The sequence below is a fragment of the Lucilia sericata genome, unplaced genomic scaffold (assembly GCF_015586225.1).
Source record: "Lucilia sericata isolate MDLA Ls3-8-SP2 unplaced genomic scaffold, ASM1558622v1 Contig000227F_arrow, whole genome shotgun sequence".
Lineage (NCBI taxonomy): Eukaryota > Metazoa > Arthropoda > Insecta > Diptera > Calliphoridae > Lucilia > Lucilia sericata.
This window is the reverse complement of record NW_023994254.1, coordinates 163,846-185,194: the sequence shown is the minus strand read 5'-3', so window position 1 is coordinate 185,194 and position 21,349 is coordinate 163,846. Positions and strand designations below refer to the sequence as shown.

Sequence of the window (21,349 nt, the reverse complement as noted above, 5' to 3'; positions counted from 1 at the left end):
CCACATTTGTACATATAATTTTTGTTTTTATATGTATGTCCCACTGGTATTTGCCATCATCAACGTCACCGTTTAGATGTTGAGTGATAATATATAAACTGAGTTTTGTTTAATAGGATGACATCAAACATATTTATTATGAGATTTTAAAATTTTGTTGCCTCCAAACAAATTGAGAGACCATTCTAATATACTTATTAAGTGAAAATTTTGCAATATCATATATTAATATTTCATCAAACAAAACAATCAAATGTTTAGATTAAAAAATAACGTAAAATATATCCAAAAGCTTATTTTTTATTTCTTTACAAATAACTATAATTCTTGAATTTAAAGTTAGATTTATATAACTTATTGATATAAATACAACATACATATGTTAATCATTTAACATACTAGTGTAGGGATGCCTGTATAAACAAATAATAAAACATTTGTTTTTCAATAATTTTATTCGCAATAATATATAATGCTTAAAAACAAAAGTCTAAACTCATTCTATTTATTTTAAATAAACAAATAAAATTTTGAAAATAAACAATGTTTAAACAATTCACAGAAAAAACTGAAAAACGATTTCAATTACCAAAACCTTGTTTTCAATTATTTTATTTTTTGAAGTTCAACCTATAACAAAAATTGTATATTCAATTACTACTTATAATTGATTTCGTACACAAAATTTTTATTTTTTTCTATTTTTGTTGTTGTTAAATACGTATTTGATTATACATTTTTATGAATCAAATACAAAATGAATTGAACCCTTTTAAAATTATTGATTAATCGTTTAATTGAAAATTTTTTAAAATTAATTTTTTCTGTGTTGCTATAAATTAAAATTGAAATATCTAAACTGCAGCATTTCTTATAATATGTGTATGTAGCTTGGTCTTATTAAAAACGAAGTGAAAAATATAAAAGATAAAGTAGTTACCGGCAGTAATTCAAAATGAACATATTGGGTAAGTAAAATTGCACACAAACATAACTACATTTACATTTCGTAATTTTTTTCAAAGTGTTTTTGGCATACGTGCTTTATGTTGGTAGAATACAATTTGCCATAAGCACATCAACCGAGACTTTATTAGACACAACAATATCAACATCACCCGAACAAAAAAATGAAAGCACAACAAGCAAAACATTGCCATATATCCCTGAAACATTTACTAATTCAACACCACAGGCATCTACTGATTCAAATCCGAAGTCTTCTACTGATTCAACGGCAGAATCGCCCACTGATTCAACTCCAGAGTCTCCAACTGAATCAACATCAGACTCGTCCACCAATTTAACACCAGAGTCATATACAGACTCAACACCTGACTTTTCAACTAACTCAACTCCAGAATCATTAACTGATTCATCTCCAGAGTCCACTGACTCAACACCAGAATCAGCTACTAACTCACCTCCACAGCCTTCAACTGACTCAACACCATGGTCGTCCACTGACTCAAAACCAGAATCATCCACTGATTCCACACCAGAATCATCCACTGATTCCACACCAGAACTTTCAAGTGATTCAACTCCAGAATCTTCTACTGAGTATAATCCAGATTCTTCTACTGGTTCAACACCAAAATCGTCAACTGATTCAACGTCAGAATCGTATACTAACTCAACACCAGAATCATCCACTGACTCAATACCAGAGTCATCTACTGATTCAGCACCAGCATCTTCAACTGATTCAACACCAGAAACGTCAAGTGATTCAACTCCGGAAACTTCTACTGATTCTACACCAGACTCCTCTACTGGCTCAACACAAGAATCGTCAACTGAATCAACATCCGAATCTTCAACTGACTCAACGCTAGAGCCGTCCACTAGCTCAACACAAGAATCGCCAACTGATTCAACTATAGAATCGTCCACTGACTTAGCACAAGAATCGTCAACTGATTCAACTCCACAGACTTCAACGGACTCAACGCCAGAGTCGTCGACTGATTCAACTCCAGAGTCTTCAACTGAATCAACACCAGAATCTTCAACTGATTCAATTACAGAATCGTCCACTGACTCTACATCAGAATCATTCACTGATTCAATTCCAGAATCGTCCACTGATTCAACACCAGAATCATCCACTGATTCAACTCCAGAATCATCCACTGATTCAACTCCAGAATTCTCAGCTGACTCAACACCAGTGTCGTCCACTGATTCAACATCAGAATCGTCAACTGATTCAACTCCACAGTCTTCAACCGACTCAAAATCAGAATCATCCACTGATTCAACATCAGAATCGTCCACTGATTCAACACTAGAATCATCCACTGATTCAACGCCAGAATCAACCACTGATTCAACTCTAGAGTCATCAACGGACTCAACACCAGATTCGTCCACTGACTCAACGCCAGAATCATCTACTGATTCAACTCCAGATTCTTCAACTGACTTAACACCAGAATCTTCCACTAATTCAAATCCAGAATCGTCCACTGATTCAACACCAGAATTATCCACTGATTCAACTCCAGTGTCGTCCACTGATTCAACATCAGAATCGTCAACTGATTCAACTCCACAATCTTCAACTGACTCAACACCAGAATCGTCAACTGATTCAACTCCAGAATCGTCCACTGATTCAACACAAGAATCATCCACTGATTCAACTCCAGAGTCCTCAACTGACTCAACACCAGTGTCGTCCACTGACACAACACAAGAATCGTCAACTGATTCAACTTCAGAGTCCTCAACTGACTCAATACCAGAATCATCCACTGATTCAACATCAGAATCGTCTACTTATTCAACATCAGAATCCTCTACTGATTCAACTCCAGAGTCCTCAACTGACTCAACACCAGAGACGTCCACTGACTCAACTCAAGAATCGTCATCTGATTCAACTCCAGAGTCGTCATCTGATTCAACTCCAGAGCCTGAATCAACACCAGAATCTTCATTTGATTCAACTACAGAATCGTCCACTGACTCTACATTAGAATCATCTACTGATGCAATATCAGAATCGTCCACTGATTCAACATCAGAATCGTCAACTGATTCAAATCCACAGTCTTCAACGGACTCTACACCAGTGTCGTCCACTGACTCAACACCAGAATCGTCAACTGATTCAACTCCAGATTTTTCAACTGAGTCAACACCAGAAACTTCCACTGATTCAACTCCAGAATCGTCCACTGATTCAACACCAGAATCATCCACTGATTCAACTCCAGAGTACTCAACTGACTCAACACAAGTGTCGTCCACTTACTCAACACAAGAATCGTCAACTGATTCAACATCAGTATCGTCAACTGATTCAACTTCAGAAAGTTCAACAGGCTCAACACCAGAATATTCCACTGATTCAACATCAGAATCCTCTACTGATTCAACTCCAAAGTCCTCAACTGACTCAACGTCAGAATCATCCACTGATTCAATATCAGAGTCATCGACTGATTCAACGGCAGAGTATTCTACTGATTCAACACCAGAATCTTCCACTGATTCAACTCCAGAGTCTTCTACTGATTCAACACCCGAGTCTTCTACTGAATCATCGCCAACGTCAGAATCCTCCACTGATTCAACTCCAGAATCATCCACTGATTCAACACCAGAATCATCCACTGATTCAACACCAGAATCATCCACTGATTCAACTTCAGAGTCTTCTACTGATTCAACACCAGTATCATCCACTGATTCAACATCAGAGTTGTCCACTGATTCAACACCTGAGTCTTCTACTGATTCAACTCCAGAATCATCTACTGATTCAACAACAGAGTCTTCTACTAATTCAACTTCAGAGTCTTCTACTGAATCAACACCAGAATCATCCACTGACTCAACACCAGAATCATTCAGTGATTCAATACCAGAGTCTTCTACTGATTCAACACCCGAATCTTACACTGATTCAACTCCAGAATCTTCTACTGATTCAACACCAGAATCATCTACTGACTCAACTCCAGAGTCTTCCACTGATTCAACACCAGAATTATCTACTGGTTCAACACCTGAATCTTCCACTGATTCAACACCAGAATCTGCCACTGATTCAACACCAGAGTCTTCCACTGATTCAACACCAGATTTATCCACTGATTCAACACCAGAATTATCTACTGATTCAACACCAGAATTATCTACTGATTCAACACCAGAATCTTCTACTGATTCAACACCAGAATCATCTACTGACTCAACTCCAGAGTCTTCCACTGACTCAACACCAGAATTATCTACTGATTCAACACCAGAATTATCTACTAATTCAACAACAGATTTCTCTACTGATTCAACTCCAGAATCATCTACTGATTCAACAACAGAGTCTTCTACTAATTCAACTCCAGAGTCTTTTACTGAATCAACACCAGAATCATCCACTGACTCAACACCAGAATCATCCACTGATTTAACACCAGAGTCTTCTACTGATTCAACACCCGAATCTTCCACTGATTCAACTCCAGAATCTTCTACTGATTCAACACCAGAATTATCTACTGACTCAACTTCAGAGTCTTCCACTGAATCAACACCAGAATTATCTACTGATTCAACACCAGAATTATCTACTGATTCAACACCAGAATCTGCTACTGATTCAACACCAGAATTATCTACTGACTCAAATCCAGAGTCTTCCACTGATTCAACACCAGAATTATCTACTGATTCAACACCAGAACTATCTACTGATTCAACACCAGAGTCTTCTACTGATTCAACTCCAGAATCATCTACTAATTTAACAACAGAGTCTTCTACTAATTCAACTCCAGAGTCTTCTACTGAATCAACACCAGAGTCTTCTACTGATTCAACACCCGAATCTTCCACTGATTCAACTCCAGAATCTTCTACTGATTCAACACCAGAATCATCTACTGACTCAACTCCAGAGTCTTCCACAGATTCAAAACCAGAATTATCTACTGATTCAACACCAGAATTATCTACTGATTCAACACCAGAATCATCCACTGCTTCAACATCAGAATCTTCTACTGATTCAACGTCAGAATCATCCACTGATTCAATATCAGAGTCATCGACTGATTCAACACCAGAGTCTTCAACTGATTCAACTTCAGAATCGTCCACTGACTCACCACCGGAGTTTTCCACTGATTCAACAACAGCAACTTCAACAGACTCAACATCAGAATCGTCAAGTGATTCAACACCAGAAACATCCACTGACTCAACACAAGAATCGTCAACTGAATCAACATCAGAATCATCCACTGAATTAACTCCAGAGTCTTCAACGGACTCAACGCCAGAGTCGTCATCTGATTCAACTCCAGAGTCTTCAACTTCATCAGAATCTTCGACTGATTCAACTCCAGAGTCTTCAACAGATTTAACATCAGAACCTTCAACTGATTCAACTACAGAGTCTTTTACTGATTCAACACCAGAATCATTAACTGATTCAACATCAGAATCTTCTAGTGATTCAACTTCAGAATCTTCTACTGATTCAACGCCAGAATCTTCCACTGACTCAACACCAGAACCATCTACTGATTCAACATTAGAGTTGTCCACTGATTCAACACCTGAGTCTTCTACTGATTCAACTCCAGAATCATCTACTGATTCAACAACAGAGTCTTCTACTAATTCAACTTCAGAGTCTTCTACTGAATCAACACCAGAATCATCCACTGACTCAACACCAGAATCATTCACTGATTCAACACCAGAGTCTTCTACTGATTCAACACCCGAATCTTACACTGATTCAACTCCAGAATCTTCTACTGATTCAACACCAGAATCATCTACTGACTCAACTCCAGAGTCTTCCACTGATTCAACACCAGAATTATCTACTGATTCAACACCAGAATTATCTACTGATTCAACACCAGAATCTTCTACTGATTCAACACCAGAATTATCTACTGACTCAACTCCAGAGTCTTCCACTGATTCAACACCAGAATTATCTACTGATTCAACACCTGAATCTTCCACTGATTCAACACCAGAATCTGCCACTGATTCAACACCAGAGTCTTCTACTGATCCAACTCCAGAGTCTTCAACTGACTCAACTCCAGAGTCTTCCACTGATTCAACTCCAGAATTATCTACTGATTCAACACCAGAATTATCTACTGATTCAACACCAGAATCTTCTGCTGATTCAACACCAGAATCATCTACTGACTCAACTCCAGAGTCTTCCACTGATTCAACACCAGAATTATCTACTGATTCAACACCAGAATTATCTTTTGATTCAACACCAGAATTATCTACTGATTCAACACCAGAATCTTCTGCTGATTCAACACCAGAATCATCTACTGACTCAACTCCAGAGTCTTCCACTGATTCAACACCAGAATTATCTACTGATTCAACACCAGAATTATCTACTGATTCAACAACAGAGTCTGCTACTGATTCAACTCCAGAGTCTTCTACTGAATCAACACCAGAGTCATCTTCTGATTCAACACCAGAATCATCCACTGATTCAACATCAGAGTCGTCCACTGATTCAACACCAGAGCCTTCTACTGATTCAACTCCAGAATCTTCTACTGATTCAACTCCAGAATCTTCTACTGATTCAACACCAGAATCATCTACTGATTCAACACCAGAAATATCTACTGATTCAACACCAGAATTATCTACTGATTCAACACCAGAATCTTCTACTGATTCAACACCAGAATTATCTACTGACTCAACTCCAGAGTCTTCTACTGATTCAACTCCAGAGTCTTCTACTGAATCAACACCAGAGTCATCTTCTGATTCAACACCAGAATCATCCACTGATTCAACATCAGAGTCGTCCACTGATTCAACACCAGAGCCTTCTACTGATTCAACTCCAGAATCTTCTACTGATTCAACACCAGAATCATCTACTGACTCAACTCCAGAGTCTTCCACTGATTCAACACCAGAAATATCTACTGATTCAACACCAGAATTATCTACTGATTCAACACCAGAATCTTCTACTGATTCAACACCAGAATTATCTACTGACTCAACTCCAGAGTCTTCCACTGATTCAACACCAGACTTATCTACTGATTCAACACCAGAACTATCAACTGATTCAACACCAGAGTCTTCTACTGACTCAACTCCAGAATCATCTACTGATTCAACAACAGAGTCTTCTACTAATTCAACTCCAGAGTCTTCTACTGAATCAACACCAGGATCATCCACTGACTCAACACCAGAATTATCCACTGATTCAACACCAGAGTCTCCTACTGATTCAACACCCGAATCTTCCACTGATTCAACTCCAGAATCTTCTACTGATTCAACACCAGAATTATCTACTGATTCAACACCAGAATTATCTACTGATTCAACACCAGAATCATCCACTGCTTCAACATCAGAATCTTCTACTGATTCAACACCAGAGTCTTCTACTGATTCAACTACAGAATCATCTACTGATTCAACAACAGAGTCTTCTACTAATTCAACTCCAGAGTCTTCTACTGAATCAACACCAGAATCATCCACTGATTCAACTACAGAGTCTTCTACTGATTCAACACCCGAATCTTCCACTGATTCAACTCCAGAATCTTCTACTGATTCAACATCAGAATTATCTACTGATTCAACACCAGAATTATCTACTGATTCAACACCAGAATCATCCACTGCTTCAACATCAGAATCTTCTACTGATTCAACACCAGAGTCTTCAACTGCATCAACACAAGAATCTTCAACTGATTCAACTCCAGAATCGTCCACTGACTCACCACCGGAGTTTTCCACTGATTCAACAACAGCAACTTCCACAGACTCAACATCAGAATCCTCAAGTGATTCAACACCAGAAACATCCATTGACTCAACACAAGAATCGTCAACTGAATCAACATCAGAATCATCCACTGAATTAACTCCAGAGTCTTCAACGGACTCAACGCCAGAGTCGTCATCTGATTCAACTCCAGAGTCTTCAACTTCATCGGAATCTTCGACTGATTCAACTCCAGAGTCTTCAACAGATTCAACATCAGAACCTTCAACTGATTCAACTACAGAGTCTTTTCCTGATTCAACACCAGAATCGTCCACTGATTCAACACCAGAATCTTCTAGTGATTCAACTTTAGAATCTTCTACTGATTCAACACCAGAATCTTCCACTGACTCAACACCAGAATCATCCACTGATTCAACATCAGAATCTTCTACTGACACGTCACCTGAATCATCCACTGATTCAACACCAGAATCGACCACTGAATCAACACCAGAATCATCCACTGACTCAACACCAGATTCATCCACAAATTCTACTCCAGAGTTTTCAACTGATTCAACATCAGAATCGTCAACTTCAGAATCTTCAACTGACTCAACACCAGAATCTTCAACTGATTCAACTCCAGAATCGTCCACTGACTCAACACCAGAGTTCTCAACTGATTCAACACCAGTATCTTCAACTGATTCAACACCAGAATCGTCAAGTGATTCCAATACAGAATCTTCTACTGATTCTACTCCATATTCTTCTACTGACTCAACACCAGAATTGTCATCTGATTCAACATCAGAATTGTCCACTGATTCAACTTCAGAATCGTCCACTGATTCAACACCAGAATCGTCAACTGATTCAACATCAGATTCTGCTACTGATTCAACGCCAGAGTCGTCATCTGATTCAACACCCGAGTCTTCTACTGAATCATCGCCAACGCCAGAATCCTCCACTGATTCAACTCCAGAATCATCCACTGATTCAACACCAGAATCATCCACTGATTCAACACCAGAATCATCCACTGATTCAACTTCAGAATCTTCTACTGATTCAACACCAGTATCATCCACTGATTCAACACCAGAATCTTTTACTGATTCAACACCAAAGTCTTCTTCAGATTCAACACCAGAGTCATCTTCTGATTCAACACCAGAATCATCCACTGATTCAACATCAGAGTCGTCCACTGATTCAACACCAGAGCCTTCTACTGATTCAACTCCAGAATCATCTACTGATTCAACACCAGAGTCTTCTACTAATTCAACTCCAGAGTCTTCTGCTGAATCAAGACCAGAATCATCCACTGATTCAACACCAGAGTCTTCTACTGATAAAACACCCGAATCTTCCACTGATTCAACTCCACAATCTTCTACTGATTCAACACCAGAATCATCTACTGACTCTACTCCAGAGTCTTCCACTGATTCAACACCAGAATTATCTACTGATTCAACACCAGAATCTTCCACTGATTCAACACCAGAATCCACTGATTCAACATCAGAGTGGTCCACTGATTCAACACCAGAGTCTTCTACTGATTCAACTCCAGAATCATCCACTGATTCAACACCAGAGTCTTCTACTGATTCAACACCCGAATCTTCCACTGATTCAACTCCACAATCTTCTACTGATTCAACACCAGAATCATCTACTGACTCAACTCCAGAGTCTTCCACTGATTCAATACCAGAATTATCTACTGATTCAACACCAGAATCTTCCACTGATTCAACACCAGAATCTTCCACTGATTCAACACCAGAGTCTTCTACTGATCCAACTTCAGAATCATCTACTGATTCAACATCAGAATCTTCTACTGACTCAACTCCAGATTTATCTACTGATTCAACTCCAGAGTCTTCTACTGATTCAAAACCCGATTCTTCCACTGATTCAACTCCACAATCTTCTACTGATTCAACACCAGAATCATCTACTGACTCAACTCCAGAGTCTTCCACTGATTCAATACCAGAATTATCTACTGATTCAACACCAGAATCTTCCACTGATTCAACACCAGAATCTTCCACTGATTCAACACCAGAATCCACTGATTCAACATCAGAGTCTTCTACTGATCCAACACCAGAATTATCTACTGATTCAACACCAGAATCCACTGATTCAACATCAGAGTCGTCCACTGATTCAACACCAGAGTCTTCTACTGATTCAACTCCAGAATCATCCACTGATTCAACACCAGAGTCTTCTACGGATTCAACACCCGAATCTTCCACTGATTCAACTCCACAATCTTCTACTGATTCAACACCAGAATCATCTACTGACTCAACTCCAGAGTCTTCCACTGATTCAATACCAGAATTATCTACTGATTCAACACCAGAATCTTCCACTGATTCAACACCAGAGTCTTCTACTGATCCAACTTCAGAATCATCTACTGATTCAACATCAGAATCTTCTACTGACTCAACTCCAGATTCATCTACTGATTCAACTCCAGAGTCTTCAACTGATTCAACTACAGAGTCTTCTACTGATTCAACACCAGAATCATCCACTGATTCAACACCTAAATCTTCTACTGATTCAACTCCAGAATCGTCCACTGACTCAACGTCAGAATCATCCACTGATTCAATATCAGAGTCATCGACTGATTCAACACCAGAGTCTTCAACTGCATCAACACAAGAATCTTCAACTGATTCAACTCCAGAATCGTCCACTGACTCACCACCGGAGTTTTCCACTGATTCAACAACAGCAACTTCAACAGACTCAACATCAGAATCGTCAAGTGATTCAACACCAGAAACATCCACTGACTTAACACAAGAATCGTCAACTGAATCAACATCAGAATCTTTCACTGAATTAACTCCAGAGTCTTCAACGGACTCAACGCCAGAGTCGTCATCTGATTTAACTCCAGAGTCTTCAACTTCATCAGAATCTTCGACTGATTCAACTCCAGTGTCTTCAACTGATTCAACATCAGAACCTTCCACTGATTCAACTACAGAGTCTTATACTGATTCAACACCAGAATCATCCACTGATTCAACATCAGAATCTTCTAGTGATTCAAATTTAGAATCTTCTACTGATTCAACACCAGAATCTTCCACTGACTCAACACCAGAATCATCCACTGATTCAACATCAGAATCTTCTACTGACACGTCACCTGAATCATCCACTGATTCAGCACCAGAATCGACCACTGAATCAACACCAGAATCATCCACTGACTCAACACCAGATTCATCCACAAATTCTACTCCAGAGTTTTCAACTGATTCAACATCAGAATCGTCAACTTATTCAACTTCAGAATCTTCAACTGACTCAACACCAGAATCTTCAACTGATTCAACTCCAGAATCGTCCACTGATTCAACACCAGAGTTCTCCACTGATTCAACACCAGTATCTTCAACTGACTCAACACCAGAATCGTCAAGTGATTCCAATACAGAATCTTCTACTGATTCTACTCCATATTCTTCTACTGACTCAACGCCAGAATTGTCATCTGATTCAACATCAGAATTATCCACTGATTCAACTTCAGAATCGTCCACTGATTCAACACCAGAATCTTTAACTGATTCAACTCCAGAATCGTCCACTGACTCAACACCAGAATCATCCACTGATTCAACACCAGAGTCTTCTACTGAATCAACACCAGAATCATCCACTGACTCAACACCAGAGTCCTCCACTGATTCAACACCAGTATCTTCAACAGACTCAACACCAGAATCGTCAAGTGATTCCACTACAGAATCTTCTACTGATTCTACTCCATATTCTTCTACTGACTCAACACCAGAATTGTCAACTGATTCAACATCAGAATTATCCACTGATTCAACTTCAGAATCGTCCACTGATTCAACACCAGCATCTTCAACTGATTCAACACCAGATTCTTCTACTGATTCAACATCAGAATCTTCAACTGACACATCACCTGTTTCAACACCAGAATCGACCACTGAATCAACACCAGAATCATCCACTGACTCAACACCAGAGTCCTCCACTAATTCTACTCCAGAGTTTTCAACTGACTCAACATCAGAGTCCACTGGTTCAACACAAGAATCGTCAACTGATTCAACATCAGAGTCATTGACTTATCCAACTCCAGAGTCTTCAACTAACTCAACACCGGAATTTTCAACTGATTCAACTCCAGAAACTTGTACAGAGTTAACACCAGAACCATCCACTGGCTCAACACCAGAATCATCTAGTGATTCAACACCAGAATTGTCCACGGATTCAGCTCCAGAGTCTACAACTGATTTAACAACAGAATCATCTACTTCATCCACAACCACACCAACAACAACAACCACTACCATGCCGACTACGACACCCACTACTACACCAGCTACTACGCCTAGTACTACCACACCTACTACTACACCTACTACCACGCCAACTACTACGCCTACTACCACACCTACTACTACTCCTACTACTAGGCCTACTACTACGCCCACTACAACGCCAACTACCATTCCTACTACAACACCTTTTACTACTTCTACAACACCTGGAGTTGTATGTAACGTACCTCCACCACAGTGTTATCGAAATGGTAATGGCTTCTGTCGAACTTTTAGCACAAGCTGTGAGGCGTATAATACAAATAGCTGTGTAATACAAAATAGTAAAATGGGTAAGTGAAATATTAAAATTAACATCACAATTCTATATATATGTACATAATTTGTATACTATTGAAAAGAATGGAAGGTGAGCCGTGCATCTAATGATTGTATCGAACGTGAACCTGGTCAAATTAAAGTTTGCTCTAGTGATTGTAGATTTTATATGAATGCTGATTGTCGAAGTATAGATCCCACTCCCGTTTGTGGATCCAGCATAGAAATGCAGAAATGTAGAAGGTTTGCCAGTTTGTGTGCATTAAAGAAAGTAGCGTGCAATAATGGGATGCTAGGTAAATTATAACAATATTTGTGACAATAAATTTTGTTAATATTTTATCCCTATTTTTAGATTGGACTATAGCAAAGGATTCCAGAATGTGTAATAATCTGGGAATTAATGCTCCAGCGGTTCCTTGCACTGTTAAGTGATTAATAATAACCGATTTGTAAATGTTTAAGCTACAACACAGTTTGTAAAATACATACTACTTATGTTACATTAAAAAATTACTTATTTTATACATCAATTAAAGATAATATAATTCAATCTAACGGAAACGAGAGTCAAATTTAAATATATTTTAGTACGAGAGGACCATTTTGAAGGGATTATAAATTTATACCCGAAAACTCTTTAAAAGTTTGTATTTAACAAATATTGAAGTTATCAAAAATACTCCAAGAATTTTTTGGCTCCAAACAAGTGGTACTTTTACCATTATGCATATATTTATATTTGTATATCTATGAATTTATATGAGTGATTGCGTATGCCGGCAGTACTATCACAATATTTTATATATTTTTAAATATTGAAATACATTTCTATTGCTGTATTAAGAAATTTTGAAAAAATACATGCAAATTTGATTTTAAGAAATGTTTATCTAAGTATTATGATTTAAGAAAAACTTAATTCTTTTCAGTTTTTATTTATTTTTTTCAAACCTTTTTACTTTAAAGAAAAAATAACAGGAATTGAGAAAATGCGTTTTTTAGTCCACGTTTGACTGTTATCAAATGTGTAAACAATATTGACCGTAGTGGCCTATCTAGAAAGGATTTGGACATAATAAATATATTTGATGTATTCTAAAAACAAATGTCTTCACAAAAGAGACTCTCTGAAGAACCATAATGATCTTCGGATTTGCCAAAAAAGTTTACTTATTTAGTGAACGGTATAAAAAATTAATTAAATTACTTGTAATAATATGCTATCAATTAAATGTGGATTACACCACTTTCTTTAAAATAAGAAAAATAGACATCATTTTGGCTAAAGTGAAAGAAAAACTAATAATGCTGATAATCTTGTGAATAATTTTGACCCTAACTGTAACTCACGTACATATCTAAAGCCTATAATATACACGATTTATTAACATATGTTTCTTAGTTTACATATTTAAGTTGGGATGTCTGTATAAATTAAATAATAAAACATTTGCTCCTAAATAACTTTATTCGCAATAAAATAGAATGCTTAAAAAACAAAAGCGTAAACAAACATTATTTATTCTATGCAAACAATTAAAATTTCAAAATCGACAAATTGGTAAGTAACAGAATTAACACATTTGGTATAAATTAAATTTGAAATATCTAAATTGCTGCATTTCTTATAATTTGTGTATAAGTCTAGGTCTTACTAAAAGTGAAGTGAAATTAAAAAAAAAAATTAATTAGAACTACAAATAACAAATCAACATGAATACTTTGGGTAAGTGGAATTATAAATAAACTACTATAAATAAAAATAATTATATTAACATTTCGGGAAATTTTGAAAGTCTTTTTGCTATACGTGCTATATGCTGGCAAGATACAATCCGCTATAAGTGCATCAACAGACACAACAATAATAACAACGCAAGATCCAAAAATTGAAAGTACAACAAAGGCAACATTGTCATCTACTCCAGAAACCTTTACCGATACAACACCCGAAACTTCTACAGAATCTACCTCGTCCACTGATTCAACACAAGAATCTTCCACTGATTCAACTTCCGAGTCTTCTACTGAATCAACACCAGAATCATCTACTGATTCAACTCCAGAATCATCCACTGATTCGACACCAGAATCATCCAGTGATTCAACACCAGAATCTTCCACTGACTCGACACCAGAATCATCCACTGATTCAACTTCAGAGTCTTCTACTGGTTCAACAACAGAAACATCCACTCATTCAACACAAGAATCATCCACTGACCCAACACCAGAATCATCTACTGACTCAACACCAGATTCATCCAGTGATTCAACGTCAGAATCATCCACAGATACAACACCAGAATCATCCACTGATTCAACTCCAGAATCATCCACTGATTCGACACCAGAATCATCCACTGATTCAACACCAGAATCTTCTACTGACTCGACACCAGAATCATCCACTGATTCAACTTCAGAGTCTTCTACTGATTCAACAACAGAAACATCCACTGATTTAACACCAGAATCATCCACTGACTCAACACCAGAATCATCTACTGACTCGACACCAGAATCATCCAGTGATTCAACACCAGAATCTTCCACAGATTCAACACCAGAATCATCCACTGATTCAACACCAGAATCTTCTACTGATTCAACACCAGAATCATCTACTGACTCATCATCAGAAACTTCAACTGACTCAACTCCGGAGTCTTCCACTGATTCAACACCAGAATCATCTACTGATTCAACACCAGAGTCTTCTACTGATTCAACTCCAGAGTCTTCTACAGACTCGACACCAGAATCATCTACTGATTCAACTCCAGAGTCTTCTACTGATTCAACACCAGAATCTTCTACTGATTCAACACCAGAATCTTCTACTGAATTAACGCCAGAGTCTTCTACTGATTCAACATCAGAATCATCCACTGACTCAACACCAGAATCGTCCACTGACTCAACACCAGAATCATCTACTGACTCAACTCCAGAGTCTTCCACTGATTCAACACCAGAATTATCTACTGATTCAACACCAGAGTCTTCTACTGATTCAACATCAGAATCATCCACTGACTCAACACCAGAATCGTCCACTGACTCAACACCAGAATCATCTACTGACTCAACTCCAGAGTCTTCTACAGACTCGACACCAGAATCATCTACTGATTCAACTCCAGAGTCTTCTACTGATTCAACACCAGAATCTTCTACTGATTCAACACCAGAATCTTCTACTGAATTAACACCAGAGTCTTCTACTGATTCAACATCAGAATCATCCACTGACTCAACACCAGAATCATCCACTGATTCAACACCAGAATCTTCCACTGATTCAACACCAGAGTCTTCTACTGATTCAACTCCAGAATCATCTACTTCTTCAACATCAGAATCGTCTACTGACTCAACTCAAGAGTCTTCCACTGATTCAACGCCAGAGTCGTCATCTGATTCAACTCCAGAATCTTCTACTGATTCAACACCAGAATCTTCTACTGAATTAACGCCAGAGTCTTCTACTGATTCAACATCAGAATCATCCACTGACTCAACACCAGAATCGTCCACTGACTCAACACCAGAATCATCTACCGACTCAACTCCAGAGTCTTCCACTGATTCAACACCAGAATTATCTACTGATTCAACACCAGAGTCTTCTACTGATTCAACATCAGAATCATCCACTGACTCAACACCAGAATCGTTCACTGACTCAACACCAGAATCATCTACCGACTCAACTCCAGAGTCTTCCACTGATTCAACACCAGAATCATCTACTGATTCAACTCCAGAATCTTCTACTGATTCAACTCCAGAGTCTTCTACTGATTCAACACCAGAGTCGTCCACTGACTCAACACCAGAATCATCCACTGATTCAACACCAGAGTCTTCTACTGATTCAACACCCGTATCTTCTACTGATTCAACTCCAGAATCTTCTACTGATTCAACACCAGAGTCTTCTTCTGATTCAACACCAGAATCATCTACTTATTCAACACCAGAATCATCTACTTATTCAACACCAGAGTCTTCTACTGATTCAACACCAGAATCATCTACTGACTCAACTCCAGAGTCTTCTACAGACTCGACACCAGAATCATCTACTGATTCAACTCCAGAGTCGTCCACTGACTCAACACCAGAATCATCCACTGATTCAACACCAGAGTCTTCTACTGACTCAACACCGGAGTCATCCACTGATTCAACACCAGAATTATCTACTGATTCAACAACAGAGTCTTCTTCAGATTCAACTCCAGAGTCATCTTCTGATTCAACACCAGAATCATCTACAGATTCAACACCAGAGTATTCTTCAGATTCAACTCCAGAGTCTTCCACTGATTCAACACCAGAATCATCGACTGATTCAACACCAGAGTCTTCTACTGATTCAACACCAGAATCGTCCACTGACTCAACACCAGAATCATCCACTGATTCAACACCAGAGTCTTCTTCTGATTCAACACCAGAATCATCTACTGATTCCACACCAGAGTCTTATTCTGATTCAACACCAGAATCATCTACTGATTCAACACCAGAGTCTTCTACTGATTCAACTTCAGAGTCTTCTACTGATTCAACACCAGAATCATCCACTGACTCAACACCAGAATCATCCACTGATTCAACAACAGAATCATCCACTGATTCAACATCAGAATCATCCACTGACTCAACACCAGAAACGTCCACTGACTCAACACCAGAATCATCCACTGATTCAACACCAGAATCTTCTACTGAATCATCGCCAACGCCAGAATCATCCACTGATTCAACACCAGAATCTTCCACTGATTCAACACCAGAATCATCTACTGATTCGACACCAGAATCATCTACTGACTCAACTCCAGAGTCTTCCACTGATTCAACACCAGAATCATCTACTGATTCAACACCAGAGTCTTCTTCAGATTCAACTCCAGAGTCATCTTCTGATTCAACACCAGAATCATCTACAGATTCAACACCAGAATCATCTACAGATTCAACACCAGAGTCTTCCACTGATTCAACACCAGAATCATCCACTGATTCAACATCAGATTCTTCTACGGATTCAACTCCAGAGTCTTCCACTGATTCAACACCAGAATCTTCTACTGATTCAACTCCAGAGTCTTCTACTGATTCAACACCAGAATCGTCCTCTGACTCAACACCAGAATCATCCAGTGACTCAACACCAGAGTCTTCTACTGATTCAACACCAGAATCGTCCACCGATTCAACACCAGAATCTTTTACTGATTCGACACCAGAGTCTTCTACTGATTCAACACCAGAATCATCCACTGACTCAACACCAGAATTATCCACTGATTCAACACCAGAATCATCTACTGATTCAACATCAGAATCATCCACTGATTCAACACCAGAGTCTTCTACTGATTCAACACCCGAATCTTCTACTGAATCATCGCCAACGCCAGAATCATCCACTGATTCAACACCAGAAAATTCTACTGATTCAACACCAGAATCATCTACTGATTCGACACCAGAATCATCTACTGACTCAACTCCAGAGTCTTCCACTAATTCAACACCAGAATCATCTACTGATTCAACACCAGAGTCTTCTTCAGATTCAACTCCAGAGTCATCTTCTGATTCAACACCAGAATCATCTACAGATTCAACACCAGAATCATCTACAGATTCAACACCGGAGTCTTCCACTGATTCAACGCCAGAATCATCCACTGATTCAACATCAGATTCATCTACGGATTCAACTCCAGAGTCTTCTACTGATTCAACACCAGAATCATCCACTGACTCAACACCAGAATCATCCACTGACTCAACACCAGAATCATCTACTGATTCAACACCAGAGTCTTCTACTGATTCAACACCAGAGTCTTCTACTGATTCAACACCAGAATCGTCCACTGACTCAACACCAGAATCATCCACTGATTCAACACCAGAGTCTTCTACTGATTCAACACCAGAGTCTTCTTCTGATTCAACACCAGAGTCTTCTACTGATTCAACACCAGAGTCTTCTACTGATTCAACACCAGAATCGTCCACTGACTCAACACCAGCATCATCCACTGATTCAACACCAGAGTCTTCTTCTGATTCAACACCAGAGTCTTCTTCTGATTCAACACCAGAATCATCCACTGATTCAACATCAGATTCTTCTACGGATTCAACTCCAGAGTCTTCTACTGATACAACTCAAGATTCTTCTACTGATTCAACGCCAGAATCATCCACTGATTCAACACCAGAATCATCCACTGACTCAACACCAGAATCATCTACTGGGTCAACACCAGGATCTTCTACAGGTTCGACTCCAGAGACTTCTACAGATTCAACACCAGAATCATCCACTGATACAACTCCAGAGTCTTCTACTGATTCAACACCAGAATCGTCAACTGATTCAACTCCAGAGTCTTCTACTGATTCAACACCAGAATCTACAACTACGCCAACTACTATTACTACTACAACACCTTTTACTACTTCTACGACACCTGGAGTTGTATGTACCGTACCTCCACCACAGTGTTATAAAAATGATAATGGATTCTGCCGTACTTTTAGCACAAGCTGTGAAGTGTACAATACAAATAACTGTGTCATACAAAGTAGTAAAATGGGTAAGTAAAACTGTGAAATATCTTAAGTAACATACAAATGCTTTACATATATAATTTATATACAATTCGAAAGAGTGGAAGAAGAGCACAGCGACGGATGATTGTATCGAACGCGAACCTGGACAAGTTAAAGTTTGCTATAGTGAATGTGATAAGTATAAGAATGCTGATTGTCCGAGTATTGATTCCACTCCTGTCTGTGGCACCAGCAAAGACATGCAAAAATGTAGAAAGTTTGCTAGTTTGTGTGCATTAAAGAAAGTATCATGTAATAATGGAATGTTAGGTAAATTAGTAAAATAGCTCTTAATATGGAACTTGTTAAAATTTTATGTTTATTTTTAGATTGGACTTTATCGAGTGATCCGAGTAAGTGCGATGGCCTAGGAATAAATGCTCCTGCCGTTTCTTGCACTGTCAAATGATTTTTAACGTATAAGTTATATAAATAATAATGTTTAAATTATAGTAAATAGATTTTATTTTTTCATAAATATTTTGCGAAACGAATAAACAGAATCGAGAACATTGGTAAAATTTCCTATAATTAGGAAATTTCTAGAAAATTTCTACAAATATAGAATTTATCGTTTACTAATTGTACTGATATTGGGAAATCCATCATATATTTAATATTAATTATTAATTTTAGTTATTTTTGATTCCCTAAAGGTACTTTGGACTACGCAAAGACAAAATTTTGTAAAATAAAATTTTTACACAGAAATGTGGAGGGTATTTTCTTGAAAATCTATAATAAAGCGGCTGTACTAAATCAACACCAATTACGCGAATTTCCAGTTCATTTCCTTTTATAGTTTTTATTTATTTTTACTTTTGTTTTGTTCCTTTCGTAACAGTGGGTGTTGGTCTATTGTTTCCTTATGTGGCTGTGAAAGTATTAATGAAGGTGGAACAAATATTATGTAGTAAAAATAGACTAAGTGAGGATATTGGAGAAAAAGTCATAAAATGATAAAGATGGGCCAAATGTTGTGCTTTTATTATGCCATTATTTTAAGATTTTTATATTTAATAGAAGATACGTAGATATTTATATAGGAAATTTTATGGAATGGAAACAAAATCATAAATAAATATATTTTGCTTACAAAAATAAGAAATTAATGACCAGATCATAAACTGAATATTATACAATTAGAGGTTTTTTATAGAGTTCATAATGGTATCTAAAAGAAAAACCTTTATACAATGAAAAATATATAAAGGTAATATTCATATTTGATAAATTTCCTAAATAAAATTTCAGATTAATGATTAGAATTCAGATACAAAAGTATTTAAGTTAGCATTATAAATTGTTAACAGTACAATTTTTATTTTTTTAATCTTAAAGATACAGGATAATCAAATTTGATTACTTCAATTAATTTGTTTTTTATTTTAGTCAATGCAATGAAATTTGTAGTTATTATATAATAAAAAAAATAATGATTTACAGATTTAATTAAAGTAAAAACGCAAGGTTGTCAACATTGCAACAATTCGTTGTCGAAATCTAAATTTTATACACATCTGTTGTCTAAATGTTAACAAACGTGGTTATCTCTCTATAGGCAACGGATTGTTTTTCAATAGTGAGCTTACCACATTTGTTAACATTTAGACAGCGGATGTGTATAAAATTTAGATTTCGACAACGAATTGCTGCATTGTTGTCAACATTACATAGTGTTGCCGACAACGTATGGTATTGAAAAATTATAAACAGTTTGGTGTCAATTTGGTACCAGTCGTGTATATTTCTTTTCCCCTCTGTGTAATAAATAATTTAAAAACGTTGCTTTATTTATTGCATTTCAATTTCAATTTTATTTTAGTTAATCAATTTCAACAAAACATTTCATAAATTTAACTTCTTCGGGGACCTGGGCGACATTTGCGAAGTTTTTGTCCTGCTCTCATGCCAGCACAACGACGCGAATCAACCCATTCTAAAAGATTACGTTGACCGCGACGACAATTGGCTCGTGCTAATTGACAGGGTGTCAATAACTGACATCTGTTTTGCTTATCACTATAACAATTTAGTTTTTTACTACCAGAAGGACAATTCAAACGATTGCAACGTGGTCTAACTGAACGTGGTCTACGTTTGCGAATAGCACAGCGTCCCGAACCTAAACGTCCCTTAATGTTGCGACATAAAGCTAAGCTGGTGGTGGTGAGACCTATAAAGCGTTTATATAAATTAGAAAATATTTAGTTAATTTAAAAAAAAAAAC

General features: G+C 37.6%; 2 protein-coding genes across 2 annotated transcripts in view; both read left to right on the top strand.

The window, feature by feature from the left end:
• LOC119602398 overlaps positions 1–21,349 on the top strand; it is a 55,151-nt gene that overhangs the window by 11,349 nt on the left and 22,453 nt on the right. The gene's annotated exons all lie outside the window — the stretch shown is intronic.
• Positions 871–19,664, top strand: LOC119602409 (serine-rich adhesin for platelets-like). The gene is made up of 8 exons (XM_037953922.1): positions 871–968; positions 1,026–8,979; positions 9,313–12,482; positions 12,552–12,764; positions 12,824–12,901; positions 14,268–19,103; positions 19,177–19,389; positions 19,449–19,664. Exons 1-8 carry the CDS (start codon positions 956–958, stop codon positions 19,526–19,528), a joined length of 16,557 nt encoding a protein of 5,518 aa, XP_037809850.1. The 5' UTR covers positions 871–955; the 3' UTR covers positions 19,529–19,664.